The sequence below is a fragment of the Centropristis striata genome, chromosome 2, assembly GCF_030273125.1.
Source record: "Centropristis striata isolate RG_2023a ecotype Rhode Island chromosome 2, C.striata_1.0, whole genome shotgun sequence".
Taxonomy (NCBI): Eukaryota; Metazoa; Chordata; class Actinopteri; order Perciformes; family Serranidae; genus Centropristis; species Centropristis striata.
In genome coordinates, this window is record NC_081518.1 from 38,732,760 (window position 1) to 38,755,372 (window position 22,613).

Below are 22,613 nucleotides of genomic sequence, written 5' to 3' on the forward strand. Positions count from 1 at the left end.
TTACACACATTATAACATTTTTAACACCATATTAAGTATGTAAATGATTTCAAAATTATTCTTATACCTTTAAGAAATTGCTTGAAACTATTTAAAGATGAAATATGTATAGAATTTTGTAAATGGTTAATAATAATTGGTTTATAAACCATCTATAAACATCACTTAGATGGTTATTGTAAAGTGTTACCGACATATTTCTTTATTCTGGACATTAGTTAAAAAGAGGACAGATAGTAATATTCCTATTCCAGGGAGAAATTTAATTAATTTAATGTAACTCTTTACTGTGCAACTCTGCATTTATATCTGTTTCATTGACCGCAGAGAAAACTGTCAGTCAATGCTGAAGTCATAATCAAATCAAGTTTATAGTTATTCTTGACTGAGACACTGCTGCAGATTGTGTTCAATAACAAAATCCAATAGTACAGGAGCCGCAGTGTATGAGCAGTGTATGTCAATATGATAACGCTGCTGCTTGGTCGCAGTCATTTAGCCAACAAAGACCTCATGTCTCACAGTAGCACTGCAGACAAAATGCAAAGTGGTTCTTAGCTGCATTCATCTGTTTGGCATTATTGTTGAATAAAGTTGTAACTATTATAGAAATCCATCTAAGCTGTGATGAATGTGTGAGTGTTTATTGTAGCTTCCGGTGGATTAAAAGAGAACAAAAAGCTTACAAATCTTCTCTGGAATTGAACAAACCTAAACAATAAATCAGCAGGCATGCCACACAAAATGAGGCTGCTGTAATGGCCTCGTACATATCCATACAGTACTGTATGTGGACAAATACTGGCACAGTAATACACCACAGCAAACCACATATATGCTCCGTAACCTTCGACAGAACATCTGTCGCCTCTTGGCTGAATACAAACAGTAGCACAACATGAGCGTACAGTTATACAGACTACAGTTTGAAGAAGTCACAGTGGAAATAATCACAAAGGCAATGCTGGGCTGCAGAAAACTGGTGATATGGAGAAAGCTGGCACACACTCCTCCACCATACAGTGATCAGTGCTGCTCCCTCTGTAGATCTGCAGATACTGAATAATTGTCTCTCCCTAGCAAGTGCTAGGGAATAGTGTCCCCTAGTAACCCCACAGTGCTTTTAAAAATATCCCATCTTCTTTTAATTTATTTTACATTTAATTTTGTTTTGTTTTTGTTTTTTTGTTACCTTTGTCAATTCTGTATTTTATTGCACTTTTTGCACTTTTATGTGAAGCACTTTGGTGCGGCTCAACCGTCTGTAAATGCGCTATATAAATAAATTTGTCTTTCACTTTGACTTTGACTAAAACAGTATGACAAGTTATTTAACTATATCTATTGATAAATGACTTGGAAACCTATCAAATTTGCCAAAGCTACCAAAATACCACGAAATAAAAAGACTAAAAATAATACTTTGAAGCCGGTGCACACCGATCGTACTTCTTCCCACCAAACTCCACCTCTGTGTCTCGCTCACTGGGCGTCAGAGGACAGCAGCCCCACGGTCTGTCAACCTGTCCTACAGCACATCTGATTGGATGGTGTGCCAGCGAGCCGTCTCGATTTGTCCTCGACTGCACATTTCCTTCCAGTGTCCCTGTCCCGCCTCTGAGGCATCGCTGCCAATCAGCACACGGCCCAGAATGCTGCTCTTAGTGTAGAGACGGCCCTAGAGATAGAAGAAGAAGAAGAAGAAGAAGAAGAAGAAGAAGAAGAAGGAGAAGAAGAAGAAGAAGAAGAAGAAGATTACTTTATTAATCCCACAATGAGGAAATTCAACCTCTGCATTTAACCCATCCTTTTTTACACACAAGTGAACACAACATGCAAGGAGCAGTGGGCAGCACATTACTGCTAACTGAAGATATACAGAGAGATAACTGAATTACAAACTGTGAACAAATTTATTTAACAATATCTCAGCACACTAACATAACCTGCATGGGTAACACTTTACAATAACCATCTAAGTGATGTTTATAGTTGGTTTATAAACCAATTATTATTAACCATTTACAAAATTCTATACATATTTAATCTTTAAATGGTTTCATGCAATTTCTTAAAGGTATAAGAATAATTTTGAAATCATTTACATACTTAATATGGTGTTAAAAATGTTATAATGAGTGTAAAGCTATTAATAAACTAATAATTATGTTTGTTTATGGTAAAGTAATCTATTTGGCATTTATAAATTATAGTTCAACATTATTACATTTTCTATTCACCTTTTCTATTCTAAATGGCCTATATGTGGTTTATAAATGATGATTAAACATTAATAAACTATCTATTTACCATCTATAAATGATGGTTATTGTAAAGTGTTACCCCTGCATGTTACTGTTGTATGTGTAATGTCCGTATAAGGTTGCCAATAAAGTTGGAATAAAATATTTTTTACCTCTTTCCATGAAATGATTGCGACAATGTGATGTGAAGGTTTATATCTTCTCAAAACAGTATTATTCAATCTCTTCCCAATATATCACAATGACAATGAAAACACAATTAACAGAGGATCGTGTCTGAAAACAAAATTATTCCAACTTTATGAGCAACCGTGTATAAGGTCATAGGGAAGGGACTTAATATGATTTTGTCATCATCACTATATAAAAAAACATGCACAGTTTGTCGATGTGTGAATTTCTATTATATATATATTTTTTTTTAATCAGGGTGACCTTATGATTTATGATCACCAAATAAAATATTGTTTTTTATTAAAGAAGATGTATTTTCTATCTTTAAAAAAAAACAGTTTGTTTCTTAAGAAAAATGTAAGTTAAAATAATCACAATATGCTTAAAACTCTTAATATGGCACAAACATATATACTTAAGTGCCATTTTAAGAGTTTTAGGAAATTTTGATAATTATCGGGATAATACACCTGCATGACGATAAACTCGAAGGCCAGCGGTAGCTGAGTGATGTCACCGACGGGCAGATCAAACAGGAAGGGAGCGTTCCAGACGGGGTTCGGACCGCTGGCTCCTTTCGTCTCCTTTGTACCAATTACTTTCCCATCCTGAAGCAAGTTGATGACAACATAGTGGTCTGTGGGAGGAAAAACATCTGCAGTCATGATTTTTTTTTTTTTTCTATTTACACTACCAGTCAAAAGTTCGGACACACCTTCTCATTCATTCTTTTTTCTTTATTTTTATAAAAATCTTTTACATTGTAGATTAATATTTAAAAATCAAAACTATGAAGGAACACATATGGAATTACATAGTAAATAAAAAAGTGTTAAACAAACCAGAAATATTTTATATATCTTAGATTATTCAGAGTGACCACCTTTTGTTTTGATGGTCTCAAACACAAATTAACTCTTGACGAGGCACACCTGTTAACTGAAAGAAGAGAAAATGAAAGATGAATGAAAGAGAATAACAGAAAAGTGTAAAGGTGTCATTAAAGCAAAAGGTGGATACTGTGAACAATCTAAAATCTAAAATATATTCTGGTTTGTTTCACACTTTTTTTTAAACCACATAATTCCATGTCTTTAATATTAATCTACAATGTTGAATATAAAATAAAAAAAATAAAAAAAAACATTGAATGAGAAGGTGTGTCCAAACTTTTGACTGGTAGTGTATATTTGGATGAAAATGTACAAATACAAAGAGCACATATTATATTATTATTGTTATTATTATTATTATTATTATTATTATTATATTGATCTACATCATGACCCTCTCTGAGCCACTCTCCACTGTCACTGCTCCAATTCTGCATCATCACTTGAAAAATATGATTTCCCTTGTAAATCCATTCTAGCATGCTAATTAGATTTACTAAAATTAAAAACCAATGAGTCATTTTCAGACAAGATTTATGCATCTGCAAACAGCATGTATTCAGACAGATTTCAGGAACAATTTCATCCTGAATCTCACACAGAATTGACCAACTTGTTTTTCTCTCTTCTTTTTTCTTCAAAGCAGAGCTTTAAATCAGATGCAGTGAGATATGATACAGACAGGAGGGGAAATGACACAGGGCTGATCGGTTCCTAATCTGATTATTCTACAAACCAATCAGGGATCCGGTCTGTCTGACTGTAGCTGAGGCAGTACAGAAGAATACAGACATGGTTTATGAGACTTAATGAGCAGTTTACATGTGTGCTCATGTATGTTGCAGTGGCAGACTCAGGCTGTCTGAGGGACAGGGATGAGAAAAATAAAAGGTCACCAGCTGCAAGCTGTGGGGCACCCAAAGTTTTTTAGCATATAACAGCCTATGTGACACCGCATCGCATCTTCTCAATTTTAAGGGCGTCCTACAGGGCACTATAGCTTAACTTATTATAACTTTTTTTTTCACTCTCACAGCTCTAATCGACCGTGTTTCCAGCAGCCTGAAGAAGGATACAAAATATCTCAAATAAATCGACTGAGTGAAAGGATTTTAGTCATCGGATGTCTGGACAAGCTGAACTTGTCAGGGTTTCCAGCAACCCTTAGTTATATTCAGTTCATTTTGTTTTCATGCCATATCATTTCAGATCCTGCCACTCCCACCTGCCAGTTAATCAGTTCATTCCCTTCACCTGGTTTCCCTGCTCATCACCTGCAGGTCATTCCCTCATTAGTTCCCCTGTATTTATACTGGTCCACTTCCACTTGTTCTCTGTCAGATGGTCTTGTGTTTCACCAAGCCTTCCAGCGCTCTCTTGTCTGTTTTTGCCTGATCTACCTGTTCTGAACCTGCCTGTTTATTGGATTTTGGATTCTGGATTCCTGCCTGCCCCTTGTTGGATTTGTTTGCCTGTTTGGACTGATCTCCCGGTTTTGACCTTTTTTCCTGAACAATTAAGTAAACGGAGTTTCCTGCTGATTTACTGTCTCTGTGTTGTGCTTTTGGGTTCTACTCTGCCAGTACTGGTGATCCTTACAGAACTAGTGTTAGCGTCGGCTCACTTTGCAGGAACTCCTGAGGACACCAAGTCAAACGGCCTCATTCAGTATTTTTACTGGTTGTAATCAGGAATACCATTTGTTTTGGAAAAGGGTGTGTGTGGATAATTGCGCTCACAGTAAGAACCTACTAAACACTTGTCTAGAGCGTGTACCACAGAGGCTTAGTCCTCGCAAGCAGGTCTCTCCCTTTCACTCTCTTTCTCTCCACTATCAATAAAGCTGAAAATGGCCCAAAAATATATAAAAAACAAAAACCCAATGTACAGTGAAGTAATCTGAAGTGGGAGAAGCTGACAGCAATGGTGCTGATGACTACCATGATCCCACACTGCATTACCACTACTATTTTGATTAAGAGACCCCATAACAGCAGAAAATTACGTATTGCGTGTTTCAAAGATGATCACATGTATTTTGTATTAGCTTCTACTGAGTGAACTGATCCCAAACCAGCTGTAATTATGTCTTCTTTAAAAGTCTCGTCACAAAGAAAAAGACGTCTGGCATTTGTCCAAATGCTTAAAACAACCTATTTTTACGTTTGACAGACAATTCTCCTCTTGTGAATCAATGTTACGGTCTTTCCTTAACCTCATCCAGTTAGTTGTAGTCATATGGGGTATTGCTTGAGGCAGACAAACAACCTGTTTTAGTGTTTGAATATAAGCAGAGGATCTTTACCTGGAGCTCCTGGGATCCGTGTGAGCTTGGCCAGATTCTCTGCCTTTCGAATCATCACCTTGATGCGCTGGGCCAGTGTCTGGTACTGCAGCAGGATGAACAGCTGGCCCAAAGCCTTCTGCACACACACCGAGCTCTTCCTGCGACCCAATGTTTCCTGAGAACTCACACTCTGAGGGTGTGGGGGAAAAGATAAATAAGAGTGAGAGATTCAGCATGAAAAAATTTCTTCTTTCACTACACAGCAGATGTTCACTGCATCTTTTGGGAGGCTGGGAATGGAACAAAACTCAGGAAAGACACCAAGGGAATTGAACAGAATCAAGCTGTAAAGCACCAAAACCAATGCTGATGAATGTGTTTCTGTAGTTCTGTGAGTGAATGACACAACCAAGGCATATATACTGTCAGAGTCAATGTCTGAGTCCCCCTTCGTGCCTGTTTGAGTAAAGGAACAGGCTGGGAGTTTCAATTTGAATCAGTTTTCTTCATCTGAACATTATATCCAAAATATAATTAGATTTATTCATGAGGCATATTGGATTGACCTGACGGAGGAGCTCAGCTGGGCCCAATCTGTATCAGATTTCAAATCACTTAAAGTTAATTTGTATTATTGCCGATATGAAGCTGTCAGGGTGGAGCATTTTCTTGCCAATTTGACGCTCCTGCGCCAAGGCACTCAGGATAAAAGTAATAGCTAATGTGTAAATATGATCAGATGTCACGTCAGATCTCATTTGCTTGCACTGTTCGGTGTGGGGTGAGTCATGGTCTGCTGTCAGCCGGCTGAGTGTTCGCCCGCCAGCGACTTTCTGAGGCCGGGCAGCAGAGTGTGAAGGCGATTTCATCCAACAAGTGAGATTCGGTTCACTGCCTGTCTGTCACTGGAACTTTGCCTCACCGAGCGTCACTCACACTGTCTTTTACGTTATTCTGATAACACACATTGCCAAACAAACCCTAAAGCTATATCACTATTTTTTTTTAAGGAACTTAAAGTTTTTGACCTTTCATCAAACTTTCCAGCTGATACTGGTCACTTCATAAACTATTGAGAGGTTAAACCTTTTAACATTAGTTTTGCTCTTGTTTGGGAAGAAGGTGCACATTCAGCCTTCAGTCCTGACCGACTGTATAGAACTGTGATACAGCAATAGAGAGATTACAAATTAAGATTTTACATTTGACTTCAGGTATTTTATTTATTTATTTTCTTATACATCACACCTTCTATATGATATGAACCATCAACTAAAAATGCTCTAGCTAGTTCTGTAAAGATTAATGATTAATGTAAACTATTAAGTTAAAAGAGTCACAGTTATTTAATTCAAGCTTCTTAAATGTAAATATTTTCTGGTTTCCTCACTCGTTTGACAGCAAACTGAATATGGTTGAGTTGTAGAAATATAACTAGACAATTGAGGATGTCATATTTGGCTTTGGGACCATTTTGCACCATTTTCTGACATTTTAGATCAAACAAAAGAAAATGATCAACGGATTAATCAACATAGAAAATGATCATTAGTTGCAGCCCTAACACTGCCCAGTATTAAAAAAAAATGGGTTGCATCCTTCATCACCTTTGTTTCTCTTCTATTTTTCCGATAAAAACTGCAACTGCAGAGATTAAGTTATGTGTATTTTTTTTTTTTAAATAAACACAGACACACACATAAATTACTTTTGTGTTAAAAAACAATATAATGAAGAATATTCTAAGCTTCTGCCAAACAGTGACACAAAATATGGTTTCTGGCTCTTATTTTTGCAGAGACTGCAGGAGCTTGTTGTGATTTGGTTTATCTCAGGTTACATAACAAACCCTAAGAGACTGATTCTATGAGTCATCCAGTGATCGTAATATAACACTGACAAACATACTTATGCAGTCTTACCATTATTTATGCAGGAATCGTTGACTAAAAATTCACACTCTATCAACAGCAACTTCACATTCAAACTGGCAAAAGTTCTAATAAAAAGACGACTTTCCTGCCACTGGTGGCAGCACTGAGTGGACTGCTGTGAACCTTATTTCCACAGCATGGAACTCACTCCTCTTCTACTGCAGATAGTACTCCTCAGCATAAGTGGGATTCTCAGCTAAATGCCATCACATCGCTGCATGAAACTGCTGTGTCATCATATTCAACAAGACACTCACTGCATCCTTTCATCAGCAACCAAACAAAGCAACATCTGCACTTTGTGCTTGTCAACTGTACGACTTTTGTCAATTTTCCCTGGCCGATCAGTGGGTTGCAGTCTTTTAACTCCACCTTAAAGTATCAGTGCAGCTTGTATGAAACCTCGACGAGGTGGTACCAAAAATAATACTAACTACTATCCACAACTTTAATGGAAAAGCATAAAAGAGCAAGCCTAGTTGAGTAGAGCCATGCTGTAGAATGCAGTTGTTTATTTACATTTACACAGTACTTCACTGTCCAGACTTTTGTCTGTAAAGTTAAGGCAACAAAAGCACTTTGATTGAGATTAGTGAAAGATTGAGGTTTCAGTAAATGAAAATAAACATGTTGTGTTGGTTATCCAGTTATGATTATGATGTGGATGGTGAGGGTATTGTGTAATGTGAAAGGATTGCTATAATGCTAAGTATTAAACTCCCCAAAAGTTGGGATTCTGTGTAAAACGTAAATCAAAACAGAATGCATCAAATTCAGTGTATATTTACAAAAAAATAAACTTCAGTTCTCAGTTTGAACATTAAATACCTTGTCTTTGTATTGTTTATTGTTTATTATGCTTTTCATCAAGGCCCATCTGTTTTCAGCCTGAAAGATTTATTAAAACCAATTTGGTGCCAAAGCCCATGCTCGCAATTGTGTGGCCCAGGATAAAAGGTGAAGATCTACAGAATTATCCCAATTTTAGCTCAGGTGATAATATATTGGATTAGAATAGGTGTAGATGTTGATCACTTATTCTCAGTTCAGTCATCAGTTTATGCATTTCTTATTAAAATTCATGACTGAATATAGAAGGCTGAGGTTTGCATAAAATTATGTGTGGATGATAAAAATAAAGTGCTACTCCTTTGGTGCTAAAATGCACAGTCCTTATTTTGCTGCCACATCAGAGCCCTTATTCCTATGAAATGTCAAAACAAGTAATGGGATGGAGATGAAAAATCATCAATACTTCAACTTGGTCCCATTACACTGATTACAAAACATGCTGTTTTAATATAAATCCAGGATGTCTTGACATTAAAAGATGGAGTCCCTACTGCACAGCCTCCGTACACACGCCCACTCTTTAAATCTTTTGCAGCACTCCACATCCACACAGTTACACACACTGGCAGCTGCTGTCATTGAGAAAGAAGAAGGTGATGGTGTGTGTGGGGGAAATAACCATACATGGGCATGGAAGGAGGGACAGAGAGACCTGACTCTGATTTTCACATTACCATTAAATGGGAAATGAACACAGCACACATCAAAAATCATAATAACTGACTGAGTAATGTCCACTGAAACAACAGGACCCCCTCCCTTTAAGAGCCAGTTATTAATGCCCTCTGCTAGTGTTTCAACACAGCCGCAGAGGGCACAGCGTAGGCGCCTTGCCAATTTGCTGCACTCTGGTTGTTTGCTCTGCAGTCGCTAACAACAATGTCACCATGACTAACAACAGTGGAAAAACAGCTAATGGGAGAGCTGATTAGACGCTACATTCCTTCATGGATAAAACATGTTACATGCTATTTATAGGCCAGCGGGCGTAGCTTCACTATCCGTTTAATCAACTGAAAATGCCGACTTTGTTAAAAAGATTTTTGAAAGAAATTATGTAATACATATGCTATGGTAAAGGCAGAGCATTGCATACAGCCAACGGCCAAAAAAAGAGTTGCAATCTCCAAAACCGACCCAAAGACTTGCAAACACATGCACACACAGACAAACAAACACAAGAAGACAGTCCACCCGGCTTTAATCTGCAATCTTGCGACATGACTGTCTCAAAAACTGAAAAGACCTGACCCAACCTGTACTTCTTAAATCGCTATGGGTCCAAGGTCTGTGTAAAATCTAGACCGGATCTGACAGGACCCAAAAGGACCACATAACTTAAAAAACACATGCTGCATCTTTAGCCAGGCAATTAAATTACTCTACTGACTTGAATGTCTCATCATGTAGTAGCTTCTTTTTATTTAGTCTGACTCAACAGATTTAGACTGTAAATGATGGTAAATTCATGCAGCATTCTCCTCCCCTTCCTCTATCTCTGTTATGTATTTTGTAAGTGCACCGTCGCTGCATACTGGACTTAGTGCCAGCCAAGAAGATTGTGATGAATACAAACAAGCCAAAGCGCTTGCTTTCCTGTATAGCACAACGATAATGGTTGAAGTCAGCATTGACAGTGATGTAGAGATAGGTCTGTCTCTGGGAGACTACTTTTTATTTGAAGCAATATTTTGGGGAACATGCCGAAATGTGTGTTCATATGTTCTTGCCTTTTTCTGTACCATCATCCTTAAGCAACTGTCAAATAAAATGTCAAAATGAATTAATATAAAACTCTGCAGACATGCTGACTTGGTTCTTAGGCCAGGTCCAGACAGGTCCTAATGGGGTTTGTGTCTGAAGACTTCTAATCTGCAATCTGCAGAGTACAGGCAAGAGGTTTTCAACTGCACTTTTGTGTGTTTTTCTCTATATACCCTTTGCTTATTGTACTGCATACATCAACTAAATGAAATGATGCAATCACCATATACCTTTTTCAGTTTGCTTTTAGTTGGGCTGAGCTGCCTGGTGTAGGTGGTGGTGGTATCAGGCTCCCAATCCATCTGCTCACAGGGCAGCTCCACCACCCCCAGCGCAGCCTCTCTCAGGCCTGAGAAGTCCCTGCTGTAGACAGCAAGTCTCAAGGTGCAGCTGCGCAGCTCCTCCACAGAGCCCACCTGCAGCACAAAGCTCTGGTTTTGGAGGTCTGGGCTGAGGCTGCGTCGCCGAGAGGCTACCTGCTGAGGGGAGGGGCAGAGGGGGGGAAGGCTGGCCCGGACAAACACCCCGGTGCGCCTTCGACTGACCCCCGAGAGCCCCATGATGTTGACCATCAGGGTGCCACAGGCAGAGGAGAAAAGCAAGGAGAAGTGCAGGAGAGGAGCTGGCTTGGAGGAGACGGAGCTGGAGCCATACTGTGAGAGACTGGGCTCCCCCTGCTGGCTGGGAGATCTGGCAGCACCAGCAGTCAGTCGGCTGCTCTCGCTGTAAAGAAAACTCTCGCCGCTCACAGTGCTACGCCGACCCATCGCCCTACGGGACTTGGACACCAGGCTCAGTTTAGTGAGGGAAGGCAGAGAGGCTCTGCCCTGACGTGGAGATTTACGGGGCGGGCAGGGAACTGCTGGGGTGCTGAGGCGCCGCATCGGTACAGAAGACCTGGATTGCACCAGTTCAGCCGATCTGGTAGGGCTGTGGTCAAAGGGCAGAGCAGTGAGGTCATCCTCAGAGGGAGAAGAGCTGCTTTTAGAGAAAGGAAATTCCAAAACGTCACCATCCAGCTCCTCATACTGCTGCTTGACAGGCTGGGTACACAGAGATGGAGTCAGCGTCACAGTCACGCTCTCAGCAGGATGAGGAGACAAGAAAACTGTCTCCTTGTCCTCCGAGGAAACACTCTTCCTTCTGCGACAGCAAAGGACGCAACCGAGAACCAGACAGTAGCAGAACACAGCCAGACCCACAGCCAGCAGGATCTGCAGGTGAACTACACAGACAGGAAACAAAGTGGTCACAGTTTAATATCATGTTAGTGGGATTAACCCATTGAAGCCTGGAAAGCGGATACGTCCTTTTGTAGTATTTGTATGAGCTCTCAAATACTTTTTGAATTTCATTTCTATCTGCTACAGAGGCTGAAAAATCTATTATCTAGTAGAAGCGTTGACACTTCTGTTGAATTTACAGATAAACTTTTTTTAGAGGCTTATTTTAAAGTCGCCCAGAGGTTTTACAGGCGTTTCAGGCGTCAATGGGTTAATGAAAGAATGAAGAGTGACACAGAGTATACCTGTGAGTGAACAAGTAAAAAGCAGCAGTCAGGAGCGAGAAACAGAGATAAAACAGAAAAAGAGATGAAGACAAAATCGCCACACACTAACAAATGAAATCAGTTTCAGTCAAGAAAAAAACTGAAAGACAGACTTTCAATAAAGAAAAAATCATTACAAAAGATCTTAGGACATCTGACTCTAAATCTGATCTTGTTGTGTCTGCACTCTGCAGCCTTGATGAGATTAAAGAGGAAATGTCTCAGGGTTGGAATCATAATTGTATAAATGATATTGTCACAGTTGCTGCACTGATCCAAAGCAGGAGCCGTGCACAAGCAATGTGTTAGCGTCAGCTTTCACGGTAATCAAATTGTGAGTGAAAAAACATAATTTTTTGAATACAATTTCAAAATAAAGTTCTTTGAACACACTGTGAATACAGTCACGACAGAGCTGCCCGAGTCCCTGAGATTGAAGCTGTTAAAGCTGAGCCCTGATGTCCATTTAACGTCAGATAATGAGGGTGTACTGGATGACTCATGCATCACACACACACACACTGGTGGATAGTGGTGAAAACAGGGCTGGAAAGCTGTGAGCTTCAGCCGGTGACCCTCGCAGGGTAAACAACAACTGGCACAAATTATACAAAGCTGGGTTTTTGTTTTTTTGACCATATACATATATTTAAAAAAAACATTATTAGGGAGGAATTATTTTATGTTTTTCTCATAAATGAAAATATAAGAATATTGAGTTTAGGTGCACATAATCTTTGATAGGAACATGTTTGTTTTAATTAAGAGCTTGAGAGAGCAAAGACAACACAAATCTCATCTGATTAACTGAGGGGTGTGTCCCAATAATTACCTCATCACAAAACACTTATCAGAGACTTTAAGATCACTGCAGGAGGTTTATACACACAAGAATGTGATCACTATCAAAGCAAGTGAGTGCTACCTGTCAGTGCAGATCAGTTTCAGCTCCCCAGACTGCCTCCATTAAGAGATGAAGAGTACAGAGGGGGCTGGATGCAGCAGTGATGTTGGAGAATAAAGGCTGATGGGATCGCTTGATAATATGAGTCAGACCGGCCAGCCAGTGGACATGATTATAGACCAAATGAGGTAATGGTCAAACCTGAGCTGTGCCAATTCAGCATTTTGCTGCATACAGCTGCTGGTAAATTTCACTCAATAAGGCATTACTTTCTTTTAGTTTGAAAAGCTTGTTGTAACCTCCAGCCTAGAATAATCTATGTTATCTACCTACAAGCTCTTGGTCCTTATTCATACAAAGTTATCTTAAACATACAGAGGGACACCTGCTCCCTGCACACTCAATGCCTCAGTCTGAGTGCATAAAGTGTGAGCTGCCTCCTCCTCTTCACCATTCTTAAAAATTGCAAGTAAAAATGGCAGCGTAATATCTGCAACGTTCTGGCATACAATAAAATAACGAATCTCCAAATGGAAACAACTCCGACATATAAACATTAGAGATGAAATAAAAGCAGTAAAAGTCAGAAAAAGAAGACTTCCTACCTCCCAGAGTGTACTGCGACATGTTCCCATACAGTTTGATGTGTGCCCTGAGTCACTGTGAGCGCTGTTTATGAGAGCGGTCCATCGCCAGTGCGCAGGGACCTGAAGCCTTCCAGCCAATAGCTTCATCGGGTGACTGAGCTTTTACTTCAATCGCACTGATTGAACGTTAGAGGCAGGAAAGGTTCACTGCCTTCTTAAACACAGTCCAGCCTACCAGCACTGCCTGCCGTCATTTCTATACACTGCTGAGGCCCATAGGTCTCTTAGTGTACGGCTTCAGCAGGACTAATTACAGGCGTCAAAGGGTAGGATAATTGTGACAGAAATACGCAAATATGTATATAAACAAAATAAAAGAGGATTTAAATCATTTATCAAAATCATCATCATTCTAGCAGCCATGTTAGGGACTCGTGCCAAGCCAGATATTGTATTCAATATTGTAATCTACACAATTTATACAATTATTAAATAGTTGTTTACTAAATAAACTTGAATGGCATGGATAGATTAATACCAGGCAATAGTAAGGGACTGTATGAAAATGAAAATTGTTGTTATGATTATTATGATTATTATTATGATTATTATTATTATTATTATTATTATTATTATTATTATTATTATTATTATTATTCATCTCATATGATGATTTGATGTTCATGCTCTTTTTCTCTCCTGTTTTACTCCTCAAATTTAAAACCTTTGCCATGCATTGAACAAACTATTAGTGGACTGTAAAAACAAGAGTTTTTTCCCCCTTATCTTGTTAGATTTCTCTCAATCACTCATTTCTCTTACCGAGGAGAAGACCAAAAAGAAAAAGAAAAAAAAAAAGAAAACACCGGTGAATGGAAATAAGAACAAACTGTGGATGCACACAAAAGGTTTGCATTCTCTTAGAGTATGGGTCACATGGGTATAAGTGACCGAGATCTGCCACCTACTCATCCAGCACAAGGTTGTACAAACAAAAGGCAGGATGAGTCACTCCTCACCATATACAAAGGCTATGTACACATTTCTATACATGTACTGAACCTCTTCACTTCTTCCCTTCCAGTTGATGAGAAGGGAATGGGGAGAACGTCTCCATGGCACTGTGTTTTGGTCCGAACTGAGCTAATGATTCCTCAGAGACAGCTGCAAAAAGCTTGTCAACACAACAGTGTTTTTCAAATTTATTCATTCTGCAGGGGGTCATTCTGCTACAAAAACAACCCATGATCTGCAAGATGCAGCAAGATAATGCCACACTTCCAACATCTAAAATATTAAAGTGTATCATACTGTATTGTGAGTGTGTGCATAAACTGATCATCTATGCAATTGCATTTGATGACCTGGAAATTTCTCAGATCAGTACAGGAGGAACTGTGCAGATGATCAGATAAGCATATGAATTTGTTCTTATAACAGTTCAATTTAATTCAACTTTCATATAACTGCAGCATGTACGACGAGCTAGAGAGCCCAGAGCAGGACCAGGACACATTGGAGTGAATTTATTTGAGATCTTTGGGGAAAGTTGAGCTGCTCCTCTCGCCTTGCTGTCATCAAAATCCTGATAAGTGACTCAAAATATAAATCAATGTAACTCCATTTTGTAAAAATGAGCCCATCAACTAATAGAAGACATTCTGAAATCTGAAGCATGCACCCCTTAATGTCTAAACATTCAACTGAGGACAGCATTATAGATACACCAAACACTGAATCAACTAATTCCACCTGTAAATATCTCATTTACAAAGAGATTTGCATTATTTTGAAGTCTGACAGTAAAAGAAATATAAAAGTAAAGAGCCAAAATAAAGAGTAGAGGAACCAATTACTCGAGCAAAGTGTGGCCACTAGAGGGCAGTATCAATCAATCAAACACACAAACTTCATTCGGATAGCACCTTTCCTGCAGGTCAGTGCAGGTTATTTAAACAGTTTTACAGAAGCTGACATTAAGACAGACAACACATGTTGACAGTAAAACAGTTTAAGAAAAATGCACATGAGAAATAAAAATAATGAATACAAAAAATAGGATAAAATAAAATAACTACATGAAATGCATGAAAAATATAAAAGACAATTGCAAATAAAGTATATACAAGGGAACAGAAAGTTTTGAAAAGTTTTTAGATAATTAACCTACCCAGCTATGGAGTTCACACTTTGTCTACAGCCATGGACTGAGCTATACTGGGAACCCAAAAATGAAGATTGATGTACAGATTATTAACAGCAGCACTAGGTCCAGATTTCAGGTGAGGCCGGCTTGCATTTGGCGGAAAGGTCTAAGAAAACTGGTTAACCCTTGAAGCCTGATGCATTTATGACACTTTTTAAAAAACTGTTAACCCTTTATCAGGCAAAGAACTATATTTGGTAACTTCAGGTAATATTTTGAGAAAAAAAGTTGCAAATTTACTAGATTAAAGTGGCAAATCTACAAGAAAAAAGTCGCAGATTTTTTGCAACTTTTTTCTCCCAGATTCACCACTTTAACCCTGACTAGGACACTCATTGAAATACTTGCAAATTCCAAATTTCAATCCTAGAGAATATTGGAGGATATTACATACTGCCAGAATGTGGAAAAAAAACTAAAAACATACGAAAATAATAACAAGATTAAAGTGGCAAATCTACGAGAAAAAAATGCGTAGATTTATGAGATTTAAAATGGTCAATCTGGGAGAAAAAAGTAGCTTTTTCCCACTTTTTTCTCGTAAATCTGCGACTTTTTTCGCAAAGATTTGCCACTTTAAATCTCTTAAATCTGCAACTTTTTTTGTTGTAGATTTGCCACTTTAATCTAGTAAATTTGCAACTTTTTTCTCGAAATATTACCTGAAGTTACCAAATATAGTTCTTTGCCTGATAAAGGGTTAAGATAAATATCACATTTTTGTTTGTTTTTTGTTTTAGGCTCAGATGTTTCAACAGAGTCAAGACAATGTTAACAAGAATGGGGCTTTTTTTTATTACAATATCTCTCACTAGATAAGGTATATTATCTAGTGTAAACCATAACATTTATGAAAAAGTATTTGTATTCAATTTAACCCTGAGTTACAGTACAATTTTGACAGACATCTGCCAATCAATCAAAAACATGTATCATCAGTATAAATACTGTAGACCCTCCAGAGGTTTCAGATAGTTTAGTAGAAGAAAATCTCCATCTCAGATGTTTTTATTTCCTTTTTGAATGTTCCTTCTTAAAATGTTGACTCTTTTCAGCTCAGTGATTTTCTGAATCTAAAGCAAGCCAGAATCCCCTCTCACTCTTAGCTTTGGAAAACCACACCACAAAACCTATCACACAAGAATCGAAAAACCAGGTGAAGCCGCAGAAAACCCCTTCACAGGAGTATTTCCATATTGCTTTCATACGCTCAATCAGTGTCACTTCTTTCTAAAGCTCCATTTCTCACTGAGGGCGTCCCTGGGCTGATTCTGTGATGGAGGTGTTGAGTGGAGCGTGCTATTCTAAATGAGGTGGCATTTTTGAAAAGATTTTTTCCTTTCATTTACCACCTACTCTGCTCAGCCTCAAACCTTTCCCCACAGAGTTAAAAAAGAAAGTTAGCTACTTTGTAGAACAGTCATATGAGGGTTTGATTACATTTTGTGTCTTTTAAACTAGAGTAAGTTTATTAAAAATGTTTTTGAATCGGTAAAAAAGGAAATCTTCTCTCAGAGAGAAGGCCTCGTGTCCTTGTTTCTTAAGTATAGGTGATGAGTTTAAAGACCTTACTCTCCAGTATATAGCTCACTTTCTGGTGATTTTTTTACGTTGAGTTTTTGAGAAAAATAAAATTATTTTTGCTCTGACTTTAATCCTAACTTTTGGATAGATTTTTATCCTTTTCTTCAAGTTTTGTTGTGTTTGTGAAAGACAGATAAAATGGGAAGGGTGTGGGTGGGAAATAGATACTTGAAGCTGAACCAATCCAATTGTTTTTTTAAACAATTGATCAAATGACTAAGTGTAACATGAACAGGTTCACTCTCAGAGACAAACCCACAGAAAAAATGCTAACCAACTCTGTCATCATCTTCAGCACATCTCTAGCCCACATCTTGTTTCCACCACTGGCCCGCATCTGTGATAAACCTAATGTCTTCCTACAGTTCCTGTCCAAACCAGCTGGTGAACGTTGTGGAGCTAATTATTCTTAGGAGTAGGTGGAGACCAAAAAAGGAGCTAAAAGGAGTGTGACAATTGGATTCACGTTTATCAGGTGACTCAAAATGAATTGCAATGGTCGTCTTTGTATGCAAGAGGTAGCTTTTTTTTAAACATTCGTCATGCCATTGTGCTTTTAGTTTGCTACGCTGACCCAAGTGGTGCTAGCTAAGGCAGTTTTAAATAAGAACATAGATTTTAGTTGAAGGTGATGACTCAGTCACCCATCTCACCACCCTGTCACGATCTTTAACCTTCAACTAAATAAAATACAGTACGTCCCTGAGCTTGGAGAGAGATGACACGCCTGTTGGCAAACATGTTGATGACCATGAACCATGAGCCTTGTTAGGCTATAAATACAGCTGCCCTCAGGCCAAAGGGGTCTTTACAGAGGCCTTATGTCGCTCCAGATTAAAGCATTATAGCACCCGGGGTCACTTTTTCTGCTTCTGGGTGGATGGTTACATATCTTTCATGTGAATTCAGATGAATGAGCTACTATCTATATGTAAAGGACTTAGCGTTATCCGTCAGCGTGTTGATAACACAGCAAATTGTTCAAGAGTCACTTTCGCAGTCACATAGTCTCCATATGTGTGGGTTGTATATATAAATTTTAACCAAAGATGGCAGTATGATCCTTTATATTTCATAGAGGACCACATTGATTTGTTGGCGTTCCCTTATTATACATTCACTTAATACGAAGGGCCATTCAAGACACAGAGATATTTAAAAAATGACTCAACAAGTTTTACTAGTTTCTCTGACGAGAAACAGGATTGAGTCTAGTTTTTCATTTGTTGTATTAGATTACTTGAAGGGGTGCCGGATATGCTGGTATTGAAGATAAGTTAAATGTGTTCATCCGAGAATCTGTGCCAATATCAGAGTATCTGGCTCAACCCCTACTTAATAATAATTGAATCTAGGCTCAGCTTTTTTCTTGGGAATCACATACACTCCATCTTTCATACCCCTTACTGACACACAGACTCACACCAACACATGGATTGATTTAAATTCCAATACCTTCCAAGTTTCGAACGAAAAGGACCTGAATGAGGAGCCAGAGGAGCAGCAGCAGCACCACGCCTTCGATCATTCCCTTACAGAAGAAAGAGACGACAAGCTGCCACTCAGGCTGGTTGGGGTCGTCCTCTTCGGCTGGACGAGCCATCGATGGGTAAATATCTGTAGGAAGTTGTTGGACAAATTTTTAGATTTTCCAAACATGTTTTTATAAAAATATTTACCCTATAGCTTTGATACAGATTGTAATAGTACGAGCTTTTAGCTTGCTCCACAGTGGGTTAATATGAGCTCAAAACCTAAAATGTAAATCGTACATGGAGAACCAGGAACATAAGCTCATGGATGAATTATAAGAGCTGTATATTGGAAATGCCCACCTAGCGCATATGTCAAAAAACTTTCTAGCTTCCGTATTTACTTTTGTGTTATGTGGCTTGCTGAAGATGCAAAGAAGTATCTCCTGCTCAGCTCACATTTATGATGTAATCACAGATCCCTTTTCTCAGCACAAGGAAAGTTTTATAACTTTAAAACCTCCATAGATTAAATATATACATATATATATATATATATATATATATATATTTATTTATTTATTTATTTATTTATTTTACAATGGTGGCAATGGTGGTCTATAGAGGGTGGCCAATGGAAAACAATTGAGTTGATTAGTTGATTAATAATGAATGAATGAATAGACTATATTTAAATAGTTACAAAATGTAACAATTAACTTCCATGAACTGAAAACAGGTTCTAAAAGGGTCAAAGTTTGAAGATTAAAACACACATGTTTGGCCCTGCCATAAAGCATATGCTGCTTTAGCGTCCATTTACTGTAAATGGGACCAGAATTAACAAAATGAACTTGATGTTGTATTGAAGAAGACTTGAAACTTGAGATTGGAGCCATTAACTCATTAGGAAAATGTTAATAAAGTGCAATAATAAAGGTCATTTTCTCATTGAATTTGCCATTGGACTTTGTTTTGAAGCCAGTTGAGTCGCCCTCTGCTGGCCATCAGAAACAATGCAGGATTAAAGCACCTCCACTTTGGCCTTACTTTTCAAACCTGGAGGTGTTCACTCTACATTGTGTATGAGGAAACTTAACACTCTGTATTTCAAGCCCTCAGCACAAATGTATCATTGGATGGAGAGTAAAATTTGTCTTGGGTCTCACAGAGATGTGACTAGCACCTTCTGCTGGCCCTTTTCTCTCCACATTCTTCCTCACAATCTGAAACATGTTCAGTATCAATATGGGAAATTCTTTCTTGAGTGATACTCATACATACAAAATGTTGCACATAACAGAAGATGCACATTGAAAAAAGTTGTTCAAATTTAACACAGCATTCTCTCATATTCAAAACTGCTGATCTGCAGGAATACATTCAGAGGAAACTTAATATTGCCTGATAAAACATTTGACTCACATGTGTTGCGCATCTTCACTCAGTATCCATTGGCTGTTGGTGTATTGGCAGATCAAATCCTTTGAGCATGAGTAACACTAATCACTCATAATATTACTGCCTTCTGTTCTTTTCCCTGGTGGCATTCTTCATTGTGTGTGGTGAGTATAGGATGAGTTAGCTCTGATTATCAGCTGCAGTCAGCTTTCAGCACATGTGCTGCAGCAGCATTTACAGTATAGCTGGCCAACATCCAGCCATAACTGCAGTCTGTTGGCCGAAGACACTGCAAAGTTGGCTGCAATTAGCCCCAGAGGAAGTGGGAATCTTTAGGAAATGCAGTGACTGTATTGTTTTACCTCTTTGACTATTGTGATTTAAAAAGATCAAGCCTGGTATGTCTTGGTTTCAGTGTGGTGATAACAAGTCTTTCAGCCCACAAGGCTGTCCCTTTGAGGGGTTGTACATTGTTTGGCTGGTTGAGTGTGTGACTGATTTAATAATGTTGTCTTTGCTTGTTCTCCATGAAAAAATTAAAAATGAACCAAAACCAAATAACTTATAACAAGCTTATAACTTCCCTGATAATCTGACTGATCATCTGAGTGTTTTTTTTTTTTTTTTACTTTATTGTAGTAAAAGAAAATCCAGTCAGCAATGAACCTACACTGTCATCTGCTGGAGGCTCAGGCAATCTACAGCAGATTGTGATTTTAGGCTATTATAAGACATGTCATAAATCCCTGCTGTATTATATTCCATCCATCCACCGGATAAACCTCTGAATTTCCCTGGTGTTGTGTAGTGGATGATCCGGGTATTTTAAAATGGCCTTGAACATGTTGACAGGTCATCTCTCCACCACCTCCTCCAGTGTGTCCAACCTGGCTCCAACCACAGAACCAGCTCTTTAGACCAGTCTGTCCAACCGCCTTCATCTCTGTGTGTGATGCTGCCTCCCCAGCAGACTGCAGCATAAAACAACACACTACCACCACAGACTGATAAAACATCTGCAGCATCTTACTACAGATGTCCAGAGATCTGAGCTTCCTTCAGAAAAAGGGGCGGAGAGAGCGTCTAGAGGCGGTAGAGAGCGTCAGTGTTTAGGGACCAGTCCAACTTATTATCCAGGTAAACACCTAGATACTTATAACTTGGTACCACCTCAATGTCCACCCCACTGGTATTCACTGGCTGGAGAGGGGGCTTGAACCTGCGGAAATCTAGGATCATCTCCTTAGTCTTTGAGGTGTTCAGTAGGAGATAGTTCTTGTGACTCCAGTCACTGAAGGCTTTTATCAGATCCCTATATTCAGATTCATGTCCATTCCTGATACACGCCACAATAGCAGTGTCGTCGGAGTACTTCTGGATGTGGCAGGACTCAGAGTTGTATTTGAAGTCCGCTGTGTACACCCAGCTGTCTGGACTTTCCAGCCCTCCTCCTCATCTGCATCTCATTTCCTCATTATTAGGAAGGAGTGAGTACTAGTATCTGTACCTGTTCAACCAGCTAAATGATCTTTTACCGACACTGAATGGGGAATTTATTTCAACAGGAAGTGGGCTGGACTTAACCAGAAGGTAATGTTTAAGAAAGAAATTGTAATACGTTCATCAGAAGTTGTTTATTGATTATAAAACTATTGACAGAATAGGATAAAACTTTTGATCAGCATATTTAAGATAATCATCCATCCATCCATTATCCTTAACCCCTGATCTGATCCCAGCTGTGTTTGGGTGAGAGGCGGGGTTCACCCTGGACAGACTATCACAGGACAGACACATGAGACAGACAGCCATTCACGCTCTCAGTCACTGAGTCCCCAATTACACCTAAGCTGCACGCTGACACGGGGAAAATATGTACACTCCACACAGAAGAGCAGCATGCCGGAGTCAAACCAGCGACCCTCTGTGAACCACATATTATGAACTAAAACATGCACCTTTACTTAATAAAAAAGTATTTAAGAAAGAAAAGAAAGAATTGTATTTAATGTTGCCTTAGTAAAGATGTGTGTTTTATAATAATAATAATAATAATAATAATAATAATAATAATAAATAAATATATAAAATAAACCTCTACTGATTTTTTTAATGCAAGTATTACAATAAAATAAAATAAAAAAAAACAGAACATGTCTGTTATTCATAGTGGGGGGCTATATTTCGTCACCTTTCTAAAGTAATGGCAATAAAGTCATTTTTTGACCAAAAATTATTATTATTATTATTATTATTATTATTACTATTATTATTATATTTTTTATAATCGCCTGGTGCTATACCCACCATTTTTGTGTGTCTTCTGAAAACCTGGAACAAAGGACATTCCAATAGAGGGTATGAAAATTTATGAAGAGGCAGGTCCCGTCACATGAACACACCCAACCGGCTCTACTACTGAAGTGCAGAGCGAACAGCGCTACTTTGAGTATCTCAGACAGAGAATGGCGGTCATAATTATACTGGTATGTTTGTTTGCATCATGTCTCATGGATAGTTTGCCGAAGGTGACCTTAACGCATCGGCCGAGGATGACCTTCACAGATAAAGGTATGAACATATACGCAGACGCATACCACTTTGAAACACGAAATAGAGATGATGGAGCTGGTATGTCGTGCATACAATAATAAGAGACAAGGGTAATGTGTTACAGTTTTTTATTACGTTTCAAGGATGTGAGTTTTTTTCCGGTTAATATTAAAGTAGGCTATGCTAAAG

At 38.6% G+C, this 22,613-nt stretch overlaps 1 protein-coding gene across 1 annotated transcript; it reads right to left on the reverse strand.

The window, feature by feature from the left end:
* Nucleotides 1-56: 56 nt before the first annotated feature.
* LOC131989801 (synaptotagmin-5) lies at nucleotides 57-13,275 on the reverse strand. The gene is made up of 5 exons (XM_059355136.1): nucleotides 13,227-13,275; nucleotides 10,399-11,393; nucleotides 5,637-5,808; nucleotides 2,909-3,075; nucleotides 57-1,678 (listed from the first exon to the last, which is right to left on the reverse strand). The coding sequence occupies exons 1-5, from the start codon at nucleotides 13,246-13,248 to the stop codon at nucleotides 1,529-1,531; spliced, it is 1,506 nt and encodes a 501-aa protein (XP_059211119.1). The 5' UTR covers nucleotides 13,249-13,275; the 3' UTR covers nucleotides 57-1,528.
* Between the last annotated feature and the right edge of the window lie 9,338 nt (nucleotides 13,276-22,613).

Coding starts and splice junctions, on each gene's coding strand:
- LOC131989801 (XM_059355136.1), bottom strand. CDS start 13,248: ATGTCGCAGTACACTCTGGGAG. Junction 11,394..13,226: donor GTCGCAGTACACTCTGGGAG/GTAGGAAGTCTT, acceptor CTGTCTGTGTAG/TTCACCTGCAGATCCTGCTG. Junction 3,076..5,636: donor ACGGATCCCAGGAGCTCCAG/GTAAAGATCCTC, acceptor TTCCTCCCACAG/ACCACTATGTTGTCATCAAC.